General features: G+C 37.4%; 1 protein-coding gene and 1 long non-coding RNA gene across 2 annotated transcripts in view; one reads left to right on the top strand and one right to left on the bottom strand.

The window, feature by feature from the left end:
- Positions 1-7,368: 7,368 nt before the first annotated feature.
- The window catches only part of LOC110843317 (roundabout homolog 2), a 70,646-nt gene continuing 60,736 nt past the window's right edge, over positions 7,369-17,278 (top strand). The window contains exons 1-2 of the mRNA XM_035848738.1: positions 7,369-7,653; positions 9,315-9,927. Of these exons, the coding sequence (XP_035704631.1) occupies positions 9,843-9,927 (85 nt within the window). The 5' untranslated portion in view covers positions 7,369-7,653; positions 9,315-9,842. The remainder of the gene's footprint in view (positions 7,654-9,314; positions 9,928-17,278) is intronic.
- LOC118434680 lies at positions 8,552-9,284 on the bottom strand. Its single transcript, XR_004834181.1, has 2 exons — positions 8,782-9,284; positions 8,552-8,706 (listed from the first exon to the last, which is right to left on the bottom strand). It is a non-coding gene; the product is annotated as an uncharacterized LOC118434680 (long non-coding RNA).

Genomic DNA, 17,278 nt, shown 5'->3' with positions numbered 1-17,278 from the left:
TTGCTATTCTATATCTACTTACGTGTATCATTGAGAACTAAATACAGTACAGCAGTGTTATCCAATGGGGACTAATGGGGACCTAAACTTGGTCATGAGAGTAAAAGTGCAGCAACAATACTTTTCGAATACGTCTCAAAATGTAACTCGTTTCACTTGATTAACTTCTTTTCAGCAAATTCGCTTTGTGCAGCTTAAAAATTTAGGGTACTTAGCATTTTACCAAAGCTACATTCATTCATAAATATGTCACTATCGTCTCTTAACGCGAGTTGAGAGGTGTCGCATTAGAACTAGGTTCCAAAGGTCCACTTTTCACAAATGTAACAAGCAACACACTTTTAAACTTGAAATGCTTCAAGTGAAGTGATCTCCTACCATTCAGGACACCGTTTACAGATATGCACATACATTTGTGTGTTGTCCACACCAAAACCCTAGATTAGTTCCAGTACTTGAACTTCCTTTTGGTGAGAAAGTTCTATATTTATGGCGCTTTTGAAGCACACAATTTTAAAATTTATGTCGCTTCACATTCCCAGTTAGTTGTGGTTCAGGTGACAAAGTGAGAAAATACCCAAACTTTTGAAAGGGGACAAATATGTGCGAACATTTCAAGATGCATGTTTTCATACACATTTATAAAATAAGTATATTTTGATAACTACTTACAATTTAAATAAAATTCCTAAGAAAGTGAAATTTTTAAAATTGTATTTTATAACAAATATTTTGCGCTGAATTTTAAAGCATTCTCAACTCGTGACATAACGATTATTGCTTTGTTGTTGTAACTATTTAGCCATTTTTATCACCTTTAAATCCTGAACCTCAAACACTTTCGACTGTACACACACTGTACGAACAAAAGTTCTATCGCATTTTACGTACGTTATTGTATGCAGTTGGTCCTCGGTACTTTGAGCATTTTTATTTCAAGGGACATAATAAAATGAAAACGAGTGTAAGAAAGGAAAAGGTTCTTTCACATGCCTGCAAGAACAACTGTGCCTTCCATTAGATAAGGAACATGGGACTTTATGCTCCCGGTACTAAAATTCAGGTGTTGGATGAAGGGTAGGATAATGTGTACCGTCGGTTTGGCTGAATGAATCGGGAGACATAAAATATGTAGGTTTAAGTTACGTCGGTATTTATCAACAGCGTTATTTTTTGAATTCATATTCGGTACATCCTACAAAACAGTAGCAATAGCAGTGTGTACTTGTGTACTAAACTCAAAAGTGCATGATATTCAGCAATTGTAAATGCAGCTTTTGTAAAACCACAGTCAAGTATTTATGAGGAATCCAGTCAATTATCATCAGTTTGCAGGCTAAACATAATTTCACGTAAAAGCTCCAACTTTCATAAATATCCCGGAAGTAAATTAATTCTATCCTTGAATCACATTTAAACACTTTATTGATAACATTTTTAAGCACCTTTCCAAAAAACGCATAAGTACGGAATAATATATGTAAGTGTAAATTAATATATCATTGTACTTTCTATACAATTCCAATCGTGTCAAGTCAACTAAGTAGATAACCTTGTTAACATCCGATAAGATCAAGGGATGCTAACCTATTCCACGCTAATACACATTGCGCATACACATAAATGCGTACCCCTCGCATTCCTTATCATTTCTGTGCACCACCTTTCCCATTGTTTATTTACTAATACATCTCAGAATTAAACTCGATCCGGTACGTCGGGTACAACCATAACATTCTTCTGTATACAATTTGGGAACTTGTTAAATTGAGAAATCCATTAGCAGTCCCTCATTAATTTTAACTTTTGAACCCTTTTCTTTTATCGGTAAAATAATTCCACCGTATTCCTAAAGTTGAATATTGTCTCGTATTGTGCAATTAAGAGTAACGTGATAAAAAATATATTTTTGTGTGCTTTTAAGAAATGAAATAACAATTTTAACCGGTAAATTCATAAAATAGATAAATTTTTCATGGTGCACTTCACCGAGAGAGATGCAGTATATTTATGCAATGGGATTTGTACGGATTACCAGATTAGCACAAAGGGAACCCACTTTTTACAACATTGAAAGCGAGAGAGTGCGAGTGGTGTAAAAGCAATTTATTTATTTCATTCATGGTCCTTCTGCCAGAAACATAAACTGTTGCAGTGTTGAAGTAAAGTCTCCCCGACCGAATAAGGGACACACTTACTGAACTCACAGAGCTTCTAATACATGTCTAGTTCTGTTTTCAATCTTAATGAATAGGGGAAGGGCCGTCCCTTGACACAATCGAACCCGGGCGATCCGTCGTTTTACTCATTTTCGATCGGCTCGTCAAAGTTTCCAGAGATTCTACAATCTTCCCAATTTTATGAAACCCTTGCCGAGTGTGTTGTTGGGTGGATCCTTCTGAATGGGTGGGTACTTTGGCAGATGTTCTATTCTTTCTCAGTGTCACTTGCATTGTCCGGGGGTGTAATGTTGGTTTGGTTGGAGTAAGAAGAGAGGGCTGCATCTGATCTGACTAGACAAACATTAAAACAGCTTACGTAATAATGGAACAAACACATCTCGACTCGGGTTTTGAAATGAAAATGAACCCTTAGACGCATACTAGGAACCAAGTACCCTTATTATTGTCAACGAGCTAAACTGACTTCATTGTATCAGCAGGGCATCGTTCCCCATAATCACACTCCGCATAATGTACATGATTCCTTTTTGCTGCTGTGGAGGACAATCTCACTCGTTTCATTGATGGGAAACAGCTAATTTCCTTTTAATATTTGGTGATGATGAGGCGAGGGTACCCTTTCTAAATATGCGTAGAAGTTGACACACACAAACTTACTCAGCTTCAATCAATCGTGAGCAGAGATTTTTTAACAGTACTCATGTCCTATTAAATACAGAATGCAGAATGTGTGTACATAAATATATACATTTTTAGCTGACTTTACAGTTTTTGAGTCTCTTTGACAATGATTGAAGACGTGGGCAAGTAAAAGGACCACTCGCCTTGCTCAGCCTCAGCCCATAATGCCAGAGTTTATGTCATGCAGACCGAAGTAGATCATTGATCAACACTGTGAATCAAAATGAATAAACAAACCCAAGGGACCAAGATAAGCGATAAATGGATCGATGGATATGTACAAATCCTGCACTGGCTTGGCACATTCTGTTTGTTCGTTTATAATCTGGATCTATATCAGTAAATATTGATGCGGCTTATTTTTATTTTATTCGTATGCTTATTATGCGACTGTATTTCATATATTACATACAAACATTTAGAGATGGCTATCATCAGAAATGTGTAGTACATAGATTGTACAAAACAATAACTAAAAGGCAGGAAGGAAGCGAAATTCTCTGTATAAGAATAAATCAGAGCACACATCTATGCGTATATGAAGTATACTGTATTTAAATATATGCACTACTCATTTATAAATATGAATGACTGACAATTGCAATCAACATTATTTTAGAGATCAATGGGTTTCGCCACGTGGCTATTCATTCTACAAAAAAAGGTCCGTTTCCATAATATTTTGCTTGATTAGCTCCCATTCACAGGGCTGTTTGTCGCTGTGGTCTAGTGAGCAATGTTTGTGAGCAAAGTAACATTTTTGTCTTTATTCATTTTCGGGATTGTAGATAAATATATACATTTTGTGTGATGTGAGTGATGAATGAAGAATGTGTACAACCGTTTTGAAGAGAAACTATTTATTTGTGCGTAACAAAAACTGATATTGTTTGGACCACCGTGAACTATTTCTATTTTTCTGTGAGAGAAATTCACATCCTTTGCGAAACTTGATCTGTCTTTCGCAATGGGTTCTCTCACTCATTTGAATTTTATGACTGAAATTTGAATAAGGAGACCAAATGAGCACAGTTTATCTTCTTTTGTCGGGTAATAGTAAATAATGCATAATTTTATGTTACACTTTTACGTTGCGTCATCCTCAACTACTACACTTTTATATATTGTCACGTTGCTGGACAAATTTGTTGTACAATATACATTGCAATTTCTTTTAATATTTTTTTTCTTCAGTGTTCATTAACAGTTTCTTAAAATCTTAGGGTATTATTTATTTGAATTATTAAAATTCTTCTAGTTATCATGGATGAAGGAGACCAAACTAATTGAGATGATCAAGGAAGCCGGCTTAATTTTACTTATCTCATTTCTTATGACAATGACAATTACTTTTTGTGCCATCCTTAGTTTGAGTCAAATAAGAGAAATGGAGTGAATTAGAAGTGCCCTGAGGAGTGCTGCTGGATGTAAATGAGAAGTTCAAGTTAAAACCTTGGCTCAAACCGTAGCCTGTGGTTTATGGTCCCCTGAAGAACGATAAGGAAGAAAACGTATTTGAAGAAAGAAAGTTCGCAAGTACATAGGAAGAAAACAAGGGGAAAGATTTACCTTAACTCTCCAGACAAATGAGGAACGTCCATAGACTTGATGCCAACTGTTCAACGATGCCAAAACAACCAAGGGCCATATATCTTTGCGCATGTAATATTTTGCGCAATATTTTTTGTTTTGCACATTCTTCACTCAGATATTAAAGTGGGATCTTGAACAGACATGCGTTATTGCGTAAGACAAGTCTCTGATTCCATCTCATTGTGACCAATTATCCTCAACAAACGCCTCTTCCCTCAACGCTTCAACCCCCACGGCAAAATTAAATAAAGCAGGAAGCTTTATGAACATGAGACCATGAGACCTTGAAACCATGAAACCAAACATCTCAATCTCGGGGGAATTCAAACACGCTTCCTTACTCTTATTTATGCAGATTAGCATATTTGTTTCAACTTGGATGAAATTGTGCTGTCTCGGGTTGACGTGGATCTGGTTTAAGGTTAACAGATCTCATCTGTATCTCTTCTAAATAATAAAATAGGATGTGGGATTATTTTTTCAAATAAAAATAAAATGGTCTTCATTATTGAAATTGTCGATTAATTTTAGAATCTTCAAACAGTATTTAAATGGATGTATGTAGATTTTATTTGTTTGTTTCACATGCTCAGAAGACTTACAGATATCAACACTCCCATAAAACCGTACACTTGCGGTCACTTGTCTCTCATCTCTTTTTCGAAGTATGTACATACATGCGAGGCGTATATTTCTCTTACTTATTTAGTTTCCTCGTCCTACAAAGCTCCCCTAAATAATATTTTCTTAAGCCAGACAACATCCCAACATAACCTGCAGTAGCCAAATGCTAAAAGGAGATTATCGTCAAATGTTCATGCTCCGGGATAACTAGCGCATTAATTTCTGCAGACGCAATTTCATGGGGGGACACTTTTATATTTTCGTTTTACTTTGTTTTTGGAGATTTTTTGGAGTTTGAAGTTAAGACCCGTGAGCGAGCTTCTTGCGTGTGTGCAAAGTTGTAACTGTGGTTTAGTTTTGGGTGGATTAGTTCTGAAACCTCCGAAGGAACTCGTCACCAGAATATTAATATTACCACAGCTTAAAAGTTTGATGGGGGTAATTATCCTGGATTTTGAAGATGTTTGTGGTTTTTTGACATTTAAGGGCGTATGTATGCATTGGAGAGTTTGGTACATAAATAGATAGTTTTAAGCACCGTATGAGTGCTAATGTACATACGTAATTCCTGCTACCTTTATGCACATAATACTGTTCGTCCATATTTACTTACATAAAAGACTGGAGAAAAGCTTTGGGTGGGATCCCAATAATTGACAGCGTGCAATAATCATGAAATAAATATAAAAAGAAAATATATTTACAGTGCAGTGTTGATCTAGGCCGAGTCAGGCTCAGAGTACGCTTCTAAATTTTTGTCAGATGATACAACTATTACTCGTAATCCTCAAAAATTTTCCCATAATTCAAAGTGAAAAATCTCAGCTATTTCAAAAACCAGTATGGGTGACCCTGCTGGATTCCCCTCGCAAAAATTTTCCTAAATTTCACTTAATATTTTTTAGGCTGATGTGCTCTTAGCCATGATACTGAATTTCATCTTCATTCTACCAATTTCAAATAGCAATGTGGGTCGCTCCGTTGGGTCCTGAAAAAAGTCTTAAGATTTATTTTATATTTGTTACTACTTCTGCAGGATCGTGCCAAATTTCAGCCTTCTACGACCATTTTAGAAAACCAATGGGTCATTCTAAATAATAATTTGGTCGTTACGACATTGTATTTTCACATTAGTACGCAAATATGACGAATGTCCCGAATATAAGCCTTCTACAACCAATAACTCCACCCGACCTTTATGACCCCCACTGGTCAACCACTTGACCGATTTTGCCCATCTTCAAACTTAACGCGTCATTTTCTTTGTATTATAAATTTATTTTGCTTACATATCCATTTTAAAATATTTTCATAATCATACAAACAATGCATAGTTTGATCAATATGTATCTTGGAGAAGGAAACACTTCACCCCCAAAAAACTCACCTAAGGTCACAAAAGTATTGTATTTTTTACATGTTGGCTAGATCAAAAGTGAGCGAACATTTCAATGTCATTGTCAGCATAACAATTTCTTTGCTTGCATTCTGTCATTCATGGCTTGACCAGTGACTGGACTTGCACTTTGAGAACTTGAGCAATCGTGCGTGTCCTCCTCATAGAAAAATTCCAGTTCGAAAAGTTAATCACAATTCAGACAACGTTCAAGCTTCCCGTTTCATTTCATTCCAGCGGAAAAAGTTTATCGCAGAGAACCGAGAATAAGATTGACACCGCTGACGTTCCGACTTATAAGTTCTGTGTACCTTCATACGACAAAAGAAAAAAAATACTACGAGCATTACATGCAGGACAACAACAGATAATATGTGAAATGAAATGGATGGCGAATCTAACAGCAGAGGCTCCACGATTGCATTGGATTAAAGATCAGTCAAATTTCGTTATAATATTAATATGATTCTCTAAATTTTCGAGGCACAAAAAACGGTAAAAGTCTAACCTTGCGGTATTGGTAAATTTTATATCAAAAGTTGCGTTGCTTGTCTGAATTATAATTTCATTGTGAACCATGGGTGATTGGTTCAATGCGCTTTTGTTCAACCAAGTGAGACGTAATGTGCATTGTATTGCATTATTATTATAATACGTCCTTGCACTGACATGACTACTGACCATTACTGACCATCATCGTTTCCCGGATTCGGTGAACAAAATCATGAATCCCAACAAAGGCTTGGTTATGCAATGCAACCACGGAAGACGTAAACTCTCAGTAAATCCGGGTACATGGATGAAATCTATTCTACTGCTACTGACTGCGGCCAAACAGGAGAAAAGTGGCTGCAGTTGCTCTCAGCCATTCAGTCCTTTTTCAGGGTTTGTGTGAAGAAGAGAATGCAAGTCGATGTTAGGTCTGCTACGGAGGGTTGAGTGCGTATGCATGTAAGAGTGAATCGGTGCGTTTAAAAAATCAGTAATTTTTACTCGATTGATACGCACGCAGAAATTTTCACAAGTATTTTACTGAGAAATCAGTTTGAAAATCATTTTTTTGTGAGATACAAATTGAAGAAAAAAAGTACTTTATAATGGGGGAAACTTATGTGTGTTGTTAAAGTGTGCAAAGTTAAACCAAAAAAAGTTGGTGAAACTGAACTACTGATAAAGGTGAGTTTATACATAAGCATCATTATATGAACATCATGCGCATACAAACATATTATGCAGTCACTGTGAGATTTTGTATGTTTAATGATAACCTGCATTTATCGAGGTGATGACTCCTGCTCACTTGATAAAGTCATTCGATATCTGTGAGATCGATTCGTTTCTAAAAATTAAATAAACACTCGACAAAAATTTATCGTCAACTTTATCATGTAAGTATCAGGTTACCCTTAGAACATTGTCAACATGCAGCGTTCATAAAGACATGAATTTATTTCATACATCTCAAAGTTCGAGAATAAAATTAGGCATTACAATTTATAAATATGCATGCATAGGATTAGTAGAAATTAAAGACGGGACAAATCTGAAGACTATAAAATAAAATGCCACATTTAGATAAGACATAGCCAGCATAAAGTATTTACTGATTAGTATTATTCGCATTGATTCCTTTGCATATACACATACATATGTACATAAGCTGTTAGGCTACATGTATAATCGGACAAAACTACACACCACAGATTCTTAATGAAATTACACGAGTGGTTGACATAAGATTAAACAGCAGCTGCCGTGCTTACTCATTTTCTTGCCTGTCATCATCAACCAAGAAAATTCAAGGAGATCCTTCTTCTTGAGCGAGGGATTCCCTGCAAAGTGTCCGGTTGCGTTTTAACTGCTTGACTAATTGCGGCTCAAAACAGTGGCAGACAAATAGAAAGGCTGCCACTGTTTAAGCTAGATGAGACAATATTGCTTCCCAGGGCATTGGAAAAAATTAACGTTTTCTTGTTCTTCTGAGAAACTTGATCCTCTCCGTTCTGCTCGCATGGTTGTGTTTACATTTACTTTTTTCACAAATGTATTTTATGGGTCAAGCTACAAGAACCCATGAGTTTGATCTTCTTTATTATGATACGGAAAATTAAGGATTAATGCTCAATTTGCATTATTCAAAAATTGTACAAATTTAGTAGTGCTTTAATTCCTTGTAAAATATACCACTTTAGTTAACAAAAATCATAAAAATCCGTCTAAAAGCAGGACCTGAAAAGTAAACCAAACTTAATCCCAAGCAAATAATCTATACAGCTCAACAAGAATTTGCTCTTATTTGTTTACCAAGTTCTCACTTGAGTCAGTCGAGTAAGTCATCACTGCAGTTTTGAGACAGATCAGTTTTCCACGTCGTCTGTCCTAAAACCTGGTTTAGCTACCAAACTGTTAAAGACAACTGAGAAAATGAGTAAAAGTTGTTGGCCAAGAGATATCCTCCTCCCCAAAAACCAGACCTTTCTTAACCAGAACACACTTAATTTTCTTAAGAAAATAAAAGAAGTATGTACTAAATATGACCCCTCTTGTATTTGTACCTCCATCCAACCGTCGTAGTCACGAAGGACTGGTTTATGTATGTACATCCAGTAAGTTAGGTTTCCATTTTATGTTTAAAACGTGATTATTCTGTTTTTATTTTCATTATGACGCTCAGGGCGAAGAGTAGCGTTCTAATGCAACATAATGCACATGTGAAGATCATAAATCACAATAAATATGAACTTTTAAAGAATATATTGGGGTAGTTTGGCACCAACTTAAACTTTCACCATCATGAAGCCCAAATTGTAATTTATCCTCGTTTTTATACATTTCAGATGAACTTTCCCTCAAAAGTTTAAAGTACGCAAAGCACAAGACGAGACGCACTTAGTTTTTGTGAAAACTGTGACAAGTGTGTGGCCAAGTGACAGCAAATAAGCTCCGTCTCCAGTCGTCTCTCGTCTATTACGACAGTCGTACAAGGATCGAAATGGCCGACTACATACATAATTCTGAGTCGAGCCTCATCCATCATCTCTTTTTATCAACCTGAATGAGCTCCATTGCTCATCCCAAGATAAGAGTGGACAATCTTATCTCACTTTCTCCATCATCTTCTTCACAATTCTAGTACGCGGCCAAGACTCCAACAAAAATACTACTTTTTAGCCTGGAATATCACTTTGGTTGTCAGCGAGTGAAAAGGTGATCAGACCAACAACAAGTGCATACATCTAACTCAGAGAACTACTTTCTCCTCAAGAAACACAAAAACCAAGCAAATGTAGCCAAGGAGAAAGAAAGAAAGTAAATTAATTTTCGGAGTCAAGTCAAGCACAACTTCTCCGCTCGTTTGTTGACTTATGAATTACGTGATGCCTGGGAGCAGCAGACGACGAGAGATGTCCACTTCCTACTTCTTTCTCTTTTTCGTGGTCAGCTCATCAGGTAATTAGTTCATTATTTCCTTCTTTCCTCTTCTCTATTATCCAGCCTTTCATTGGGAAAGGAATGATTTTGGTAAACATGTTAAAGAAGATCCGGTTCTTCAGGATAATACAATTTAGCAAGAATAAGGACAACGATGTATATGTATCTGGCTAAAAGTGAACGTTGTCTACGTGCTCGTTAAAAATAAAATTTTACCCCCTGATAGGAAAACGTATATATGTAGAGAGGACGATTTTATCCATCTTGGGTTTAATTTGGAGGGATGGTGAAAACATGATCAGAGGGGTGCAGACAGTTACATACGTACGGACACGACGTACTCTCAAAGAACAAGGAGTCTTGATGAGATGGGTGTTTTTATGGAATTGGTATTGCTGCCGAGAAAATTGCTAGCAACGGCAACGACGCGGGTAATTATTACCTTGCTCTTGCTTGAGGGTGAGTATTGTATTCAGTGAAGCAGTACAATTGGAGAAAGCATCGGTGGCAGTGGGTAATTACAGGGAGACAGAAAGCTACCGTGTGTGCTTGGTGAAGTCATCATTCCATTGATAGTGCCGAATAATTGACTCTGCTTTATAATAGGGTTTAGATGCTTGGCCTCTCGTTGTAATCGATCTGATGATTTAAATTTTAACGCGAATTACATAATAATTACCTCTACAACCGACAATAAGCGGCGAGGGTTTGACCTGTCAAAATAATTGGCCAATTTGAATGTATAGAGTTTAAGCAGTTAGTAAATAGGAAACATCACTTGCAAACTTTGTAAGAGAGGATAAAGGCACAATTTGGCACACACGTGTGTCAACAAGACACAGGCACATGCAGATATATACACACACATATGCACGATTAACCATCATTCAACAAATATAATATATTTGTTTGTTTGTTGGCTGTATTTCTATGTTTTAGTCGTTTTTTTCATTTGAAGTCTGCTGAAATTGAAAACAGGATTTTCGGATTATCTATCTTAGTTCCAAACATAAACGAGAATAATTACCGAGTGCCATTAACTACTGCATTATCGTTCATGCCTAAACTTTAATCTTGCGAATGTAAAATGCGTATAAAGTTTTATTGGCAGAAGAACCAGAAGGTGTTAAAGCATTAGCACACCACACCAAATGTTCGAATTCAACCCATTAAAATTTCATGTGCAATAAAACCACGTTGCAAATTATCGCCTCGTCCCCATCAAAACATCCTCTCGGTGATTTCACGATCAGTAAACAAAGGGTTTATGAAGAACGACGGAAGCAATTATGGTGTGCAACTGAAATAGAAATCAGATAAATAAAGAAAATTCCTAGATACGCTGTGGCGTATAAGATGGCAGCAAATAATTTACCGATTTGTTCCCACTTGATCACATCAATTTGCTATGTGTAAGATTTGTATTTGATTTGTATATGTGTAGAAAGTGTCAGAGATGAATTGCAGTTCTAAAAGTAATGAACATGTATGAAATAGCAAATGTTTCCATCACTCTTCATCACCACTGAAATTTACCACGTTCATTTTAACGTAAACCCATAATTAAACCCAGATCGTGATGACAGCCGAACGAAAACGTATACATGACAGCGACAAATTGGGCTGGAATTTACACAAACTTTTCACTACATCCTTCCGAATTGATACATGCTTTATGGCATATTTTTCCATTTTTTTCCAGGAAGGCATTTAAAATTCTGCAAATTAAGGAGAAACATGATTTGTTTATCGAAAGTTGAATTTTTGACTGAATGAGTTTGGGAATTTTCTATACATATTCGCATGCAACCGCACAATTATACGGCAAATTGAGCAAATGACTATACGTTTTCATTTTATGGTTCACAAACGTTCTGTCACAAGGACAGCAGCAAAGCAGTGGTTGAAGTTGAGGTTCACGGCCAATTTATTTGCAACGACAGTACAAACGAAGAGAATCCATCTCTCTGTTATATCAACTGTTCACATTTTGGGAATTGCATACTCATCACACAGAATATTATGGCAATGAATTAGTGTACATATAGTGGCCAAGTTGCGTTCAGCGTCGGCCTGTGCCAAATTGTGGGGTTGTTTACTTTGCAACCAATGCATGCAGGGTTGCAGTAGGTTGAAGGTATTTGGAAATTTAATGAGTTGGGAAGTTTAGGTTTGCTGCTGCCGAAACGAAGGGCGGAGACGTAAATACTTATCATACTTCTAACCAGCTGCTCTTGCCAAAATCTATATTCCTGCCAAACCACTAACGCATACAATTATATAGATTTCTACAAAGTCAGCTTGTAAAGTTGCGTGAAATCTGCGTACAAATGCATGCACGGGTACATATATACGCAGAAATACAATACTTATTAAGTAGCTTCAGCTACTTTATGTGAAGACTTTGTCTGTCTGTCTGTCTGTCTGTCTGTCTGTCCGTCTGTCTGTCAGCAGGATATCAGGAGAACGGATCGAGATAATCGAAATCGGTTTTCGCCATCATACATAGGACCCCAGGGGGAGGATCCTATCAACTTTTGGGGGCAACCGGACCACACCCCCTTTGGCGACAGGGGGTGTGGTCGGGGCAAAATGAGATTTTTAGTGCAATTTAATCTATAGGTGAAATAGAGTAAAATTATGTGTTCCGGAGTTGTGCCACACCCCCTCGGCGCCAGGGGGTGTGGTCGGGGCAAAATGAGATTTTTAGTGCAATTTAATCTATAGGTGAAATAGAGTAAAATTATGTGTTCCGGAGTTGTGCCACACCCCCTCGGCGCCAGGGGGTGTGGTTGGGGCAAAATGAGATTTTTAGTGCAATTTAATCTATGGGTAAAATTAGGTGAAATTGAGTGAAATTAAATGAAATTAAGTGAAATTAAGTGCTTCCCCGATTGTGCCACACCCCCTCGGCCCCAGGGGGTGTGGTTGGGGCAAAATGAGATTTTTAGTGCAATTTATTCTATGGGTAAAATTAAGTGAAATTGAGTGAAATTAAATGAAATTAAGTGAAATTGAGTGTTTCCCCGATTTTGCCGCACCCCTTCGGCGCCAGCGGGTGTGGTTGGGGCAAAATGAGATTTTTAGTGCAATTTAATCTATAGGTGAAATAGAGTAAAATTATGTGTTCCGGAGTTGTGCCACACCCCCTAGGCGCCAGGGGTTTGGTTGGGGCAAAATGAGATTTTTATAAAAAATTAATCTATAGATGAAATAGAGTGAAATTAAGTGTTCCCGAGTTGTTCCACACCCCCTCGTCGCCAGGGGGTGTGGTCGGGGCAAAATGAGATTTTTACAAAAAAATAATCTATAGGTGAAATAGAGTGAAATTAAGTGTTCCCGAGTTGTAGTGCGACCGTTTGGGGTGAAGTACGTCTGAAGCTACTTCCGTATGCGCGTTTGCGACGGTTTATTTCAATACGTGTTAAACACTATGTTCCGAAATATACTTATTTTTGTAATATCGCCCAATGACTTTTTTATCATTTGTTGCAACCATTGTAAGTAGGCTCCAACTATCCATCGTGATCAGGATCTCCCCCAAGCGCAAAATGGAGAGAAAGTTGAGAGAAATTGAATTAGACATCTTTGTCTTGGTGAAAGTTGTCGGAGCCGCCACAGTCTGTTTCTTCCCCTTCCTCCTTCTGTTCTCCGTTGTTGATGATGCCATTCCCATCCTGGAGTGGTCATCCTCTTCATTATCTCTTCATGGATGACCATCCCCACCGATTCTCAGAATGGACCATTTCTATCTTTTCTTTCATTTGGGAAAGCTTGCCTCCTCATGTCGGCTCAGTTATGGACACCAGATATTCCAAAGAAGCAGATGTGTCTCTTTCTTTGAAAATACTGCAATGCTCATCTTCTCCCAAGCCTCAATTACAGCACAGTTAAACTAGCATCTCATTGATTGTAAATGTAGGTACACAATTTTTTAAGAGGTATTTTAACCTGACTCAGGCTTATTTCATTCATGGCACCGTTAACCAACTCGAGCACCAGTTTAATTTTCTGATGCAGAAAAAATAAATTCCTTCCCTATTTTTCTTCTCTCTCTCGCTCTCTCTGCGGCAGGTTTCCTTTGTCATCTGTTGTTTTCACGGGATGGGCGGAGAAAGGGGAGAGCTGGGACTTTCTCTCCAATTTTCTGTCCCACACCAGCTACTCCTTAGATGCACCATCTTCATCCACCGCGGTGGTGGAGTCAAGTGGAGTTCAATCAACGGGCCCGAGATTGAATTGAGCATTCCGGGAAAGCAGGCAGGCAAATACCGAACTTCATTCACATCCGTTCCCGACGTCTTTTGACCTCATCCTCCTCTTTCTACGTGCGTAGGGACTAGATCTACGACTACCCGATGGTTAGCAAAGACAGATCAAGCTGTTCCTTAGCCGCTTTTCTACTACAAATATTACGTAAAAATATTTCATAAAGTATTTAAAACAGTAGAATTCAAAATGCATGAAATGATGAATAATTTATCAGAATGCAATTTTTTTGCAAAAATAACGCAATTCATGCACCATTTCTGAAACAAACAAATTGGACAGCCTGCAGAATTTGAAAGGGGAATGGCATCAGGACTTTTTCGGTACGAACTGATTTGATTTTCACCGACGCGACAATTCTTCAATCGACATATGGCACTGATGCAGTGGTTCTGCTGGGAAGGTGTGCAACGTTCGTTTCCCTTAAGTGCACACCGCACATAGTTTATGACGCACGTCTTTATCCAAGTAGCTGAATTTTTCAAAAATTTAATTAACGCTGGCGGGAAGTAGACAAATTGCGGTGGTGTTAATCAAGTCGTAAATCAAAAAGGTTAAATGAAGGGTGCAGTTTTTTTCCATTTTTGACATATCTTACTCTTGCATTTTTACAAATGAAAATTCCTCCGCATAGGAAATAAAAATGTCACCGTTTGCTGGCATAGTTTTCCAGGAAGGGATGTAATATCAGAGGGGCCCATTAAACGCACTTGCGCCCTGTTTTACGAAACTCAATAATTGACAGCATGATTTGAAAATGTGTCGATTTTGATATGCAAGCTTGGGTAGAAATTGACGGTGAAAGGGCTTGTCTTTAATCATCATTATGATAATGAAGGTTGGCTGAGGTTTGCATGCACACTGTATAAATGCGGATGTGTAGTAGATCACAGAAAGACTAAACTTTCACCATCCTAATAATAAGTGTGTATATAGTTATGCACAACTCTGGCTATATTTGAGCTATTCCTTATGTCAGAAATAAGGTGTCTCATATTCCCCATTTCATGCAACATCTTGCTTTGTCCTCATTACAAATAAAATTCCCAACTTTTGCTTCGTCGTGGATCTCAACTTGTGTAATAATCCTTATTTCCTGCATAATCTTACCCAATTCTAAACTATGCACGTATATTGAGATCATGGACCAGGAAGACAAAGACTTGGGACTAACAAACATTTTCAGCATGTACCACCCGTTTCTATTCTTGACTAATGACGCAAAGTAAAGGAAGACTATAAAGAATTCTCCCCTCATATTTGTCTTCTTGTTCTTTGGAGGCTGAGTGCCTTCGTTTCACCAAAATTACTGACTCCACTTCGAGAGCATGACATGATTTTGAGAAACTTTGCTAATTAAGATTACTCCACTTTAAGTTTAATTTATTATAAAATCTATTGTATTAAATGCAAAAGTTATGCAATTTTATTAATTCAGTTTTTGATTTTTGTCGGAGAATGCATTCCCTTCTTGCATGGGAGTGTCATCAGTAAATTAAAAAAGGATTTGTGCAAACGTCACGCCAATTCCGTGCACTTCATTTCAATCCAATCTCATACAAATAAGCCAGATATAGCCGATCGCCTTAATACACAAACTTCAAAGGTCGCTCTCACTTAGCGACCATGATAATAATCCCATCTCCACCCCCTCCCCACTGTCTCCACTTACTTATTGCTGGTTGACTTTTGCTACGTGAGCATCTTCAGTCACTTTGGTTGCGGTTGTTTACCTCTGCGGAATGGTGGCTCCCTGTCTTTAAAGTAATCCTCGAATGGATTTATTTTGTCCACTGTTCTAGTGGAAGCCAGAACTCATTCATTAGATTAATCCTGGCCCCGGGTGGACTTACTAGGCTCCGGCAATACCACAAGCTTTTGTAAATATTTTACTTTTCGGGATACTTTTTAGCAGTTCTAAAAAATATTAAAAATTTCCCATTAGTGAAAGTTGTCATTTACACAATGGCTTTGAATTTTTATTTTTTTAAACTTGTGTAAAGCCCAAATTCTGATACGCACCCAGAGTAGCCCACTTGTCATCGCATTACCACTCATGATTTTTATCAACTCATTCTTTCTCCATCCTCCAAGTTATGTTTACTTTTCATTTCCTTCTATTCGGCTGGGTTGAATTTCTCTCAAGTTTTGTGTGCGTACATAATACATACACGATATGAGACAGCATAGGAGTTTAGAACACTTCCTCTGTTTCCTAAAGGATCGTTCCCGTGTTCGGCATGGATAGATTTTATGCAAAGTAGATGCTTGTTGAAATGTGAGCAATTCATTCTTTAGATGGTTTTGGTTGATGGTTGGTTGACTAATTAATGTTTACATATGCACTGCTGAATGCTGCACGGAGATTTCTACGTAAATATCTGGTTGTCATCGTCGTTGTTGTTGTGGCACATGCATTCTCCGACAAACTATCTGTTGACTGAAATATTTCACGAGTACTCGGGCAAAGAATTTTTATGAGACATCCATTTGTTAATTACTTATTATTCAAAGTGATACGAATATTCCTCACTGATTCGTCTACACGGGGCCAAAAACTTAATTATATTACTTACTTGTACTTAACATTAGCACAATAGACAATTGGTTAGTTTTTTCCTACTAATATCCACTAAACGATGTCTAGATATATATGTATGCGTATGTTGATTTAATGACTAATTTCACATTTCATTACTTCTCATCTTTAAGTAGATTTTTCTATCACCGAGATTCATTTGGGTCCGTTCATTATTGATTAAAGTTCTATGCTTTAAGTATTGATTTCCTCGTGGCTGTTCTGAAATACTCTTTGTCACACTCATATTCCTCGCTATATTTCTCATCGGGGAGATTGACAACTGACTCATCTTTCCTCCAGTATTCAATTTTGATTTCAAATTGCCAAATTGCCACAGCTTCGAGAAATGGATCAAGTTGAGTACAAAATTGTCATCTCTCATGAAGCAGCATAACCCTTCCGACAGCAACACTCACTATCCAGCTTTTCCCCTACATGTACTTATATGGATGGTGCTGAAGTTGACAACATTTAATAATAACTTCTATCATGCGAAAGAGCTGAGAGAGAACGTATATT

The sequence above is a fragment of the Folsomia candida genome, unplaced genomic scaffold (assembly GCF_002217175.1).
Source record: "Folsomia candida strain VU population unplaced genomic scaffold, ASM221717v1 Fcan01_Sc002, whole genome shotgun sequence".
NCBI lineage: Eukaryota > Metazoa > Arthropoda > Collembola > Entomobryomorpha > Isotomidae > Folsomia > Folsomia candida.
The sequence above is the reverse complement of the archived record's forward strand: the minus strand, read 5'-3'. Positions and strand labels throughout refer to the sequence as shown.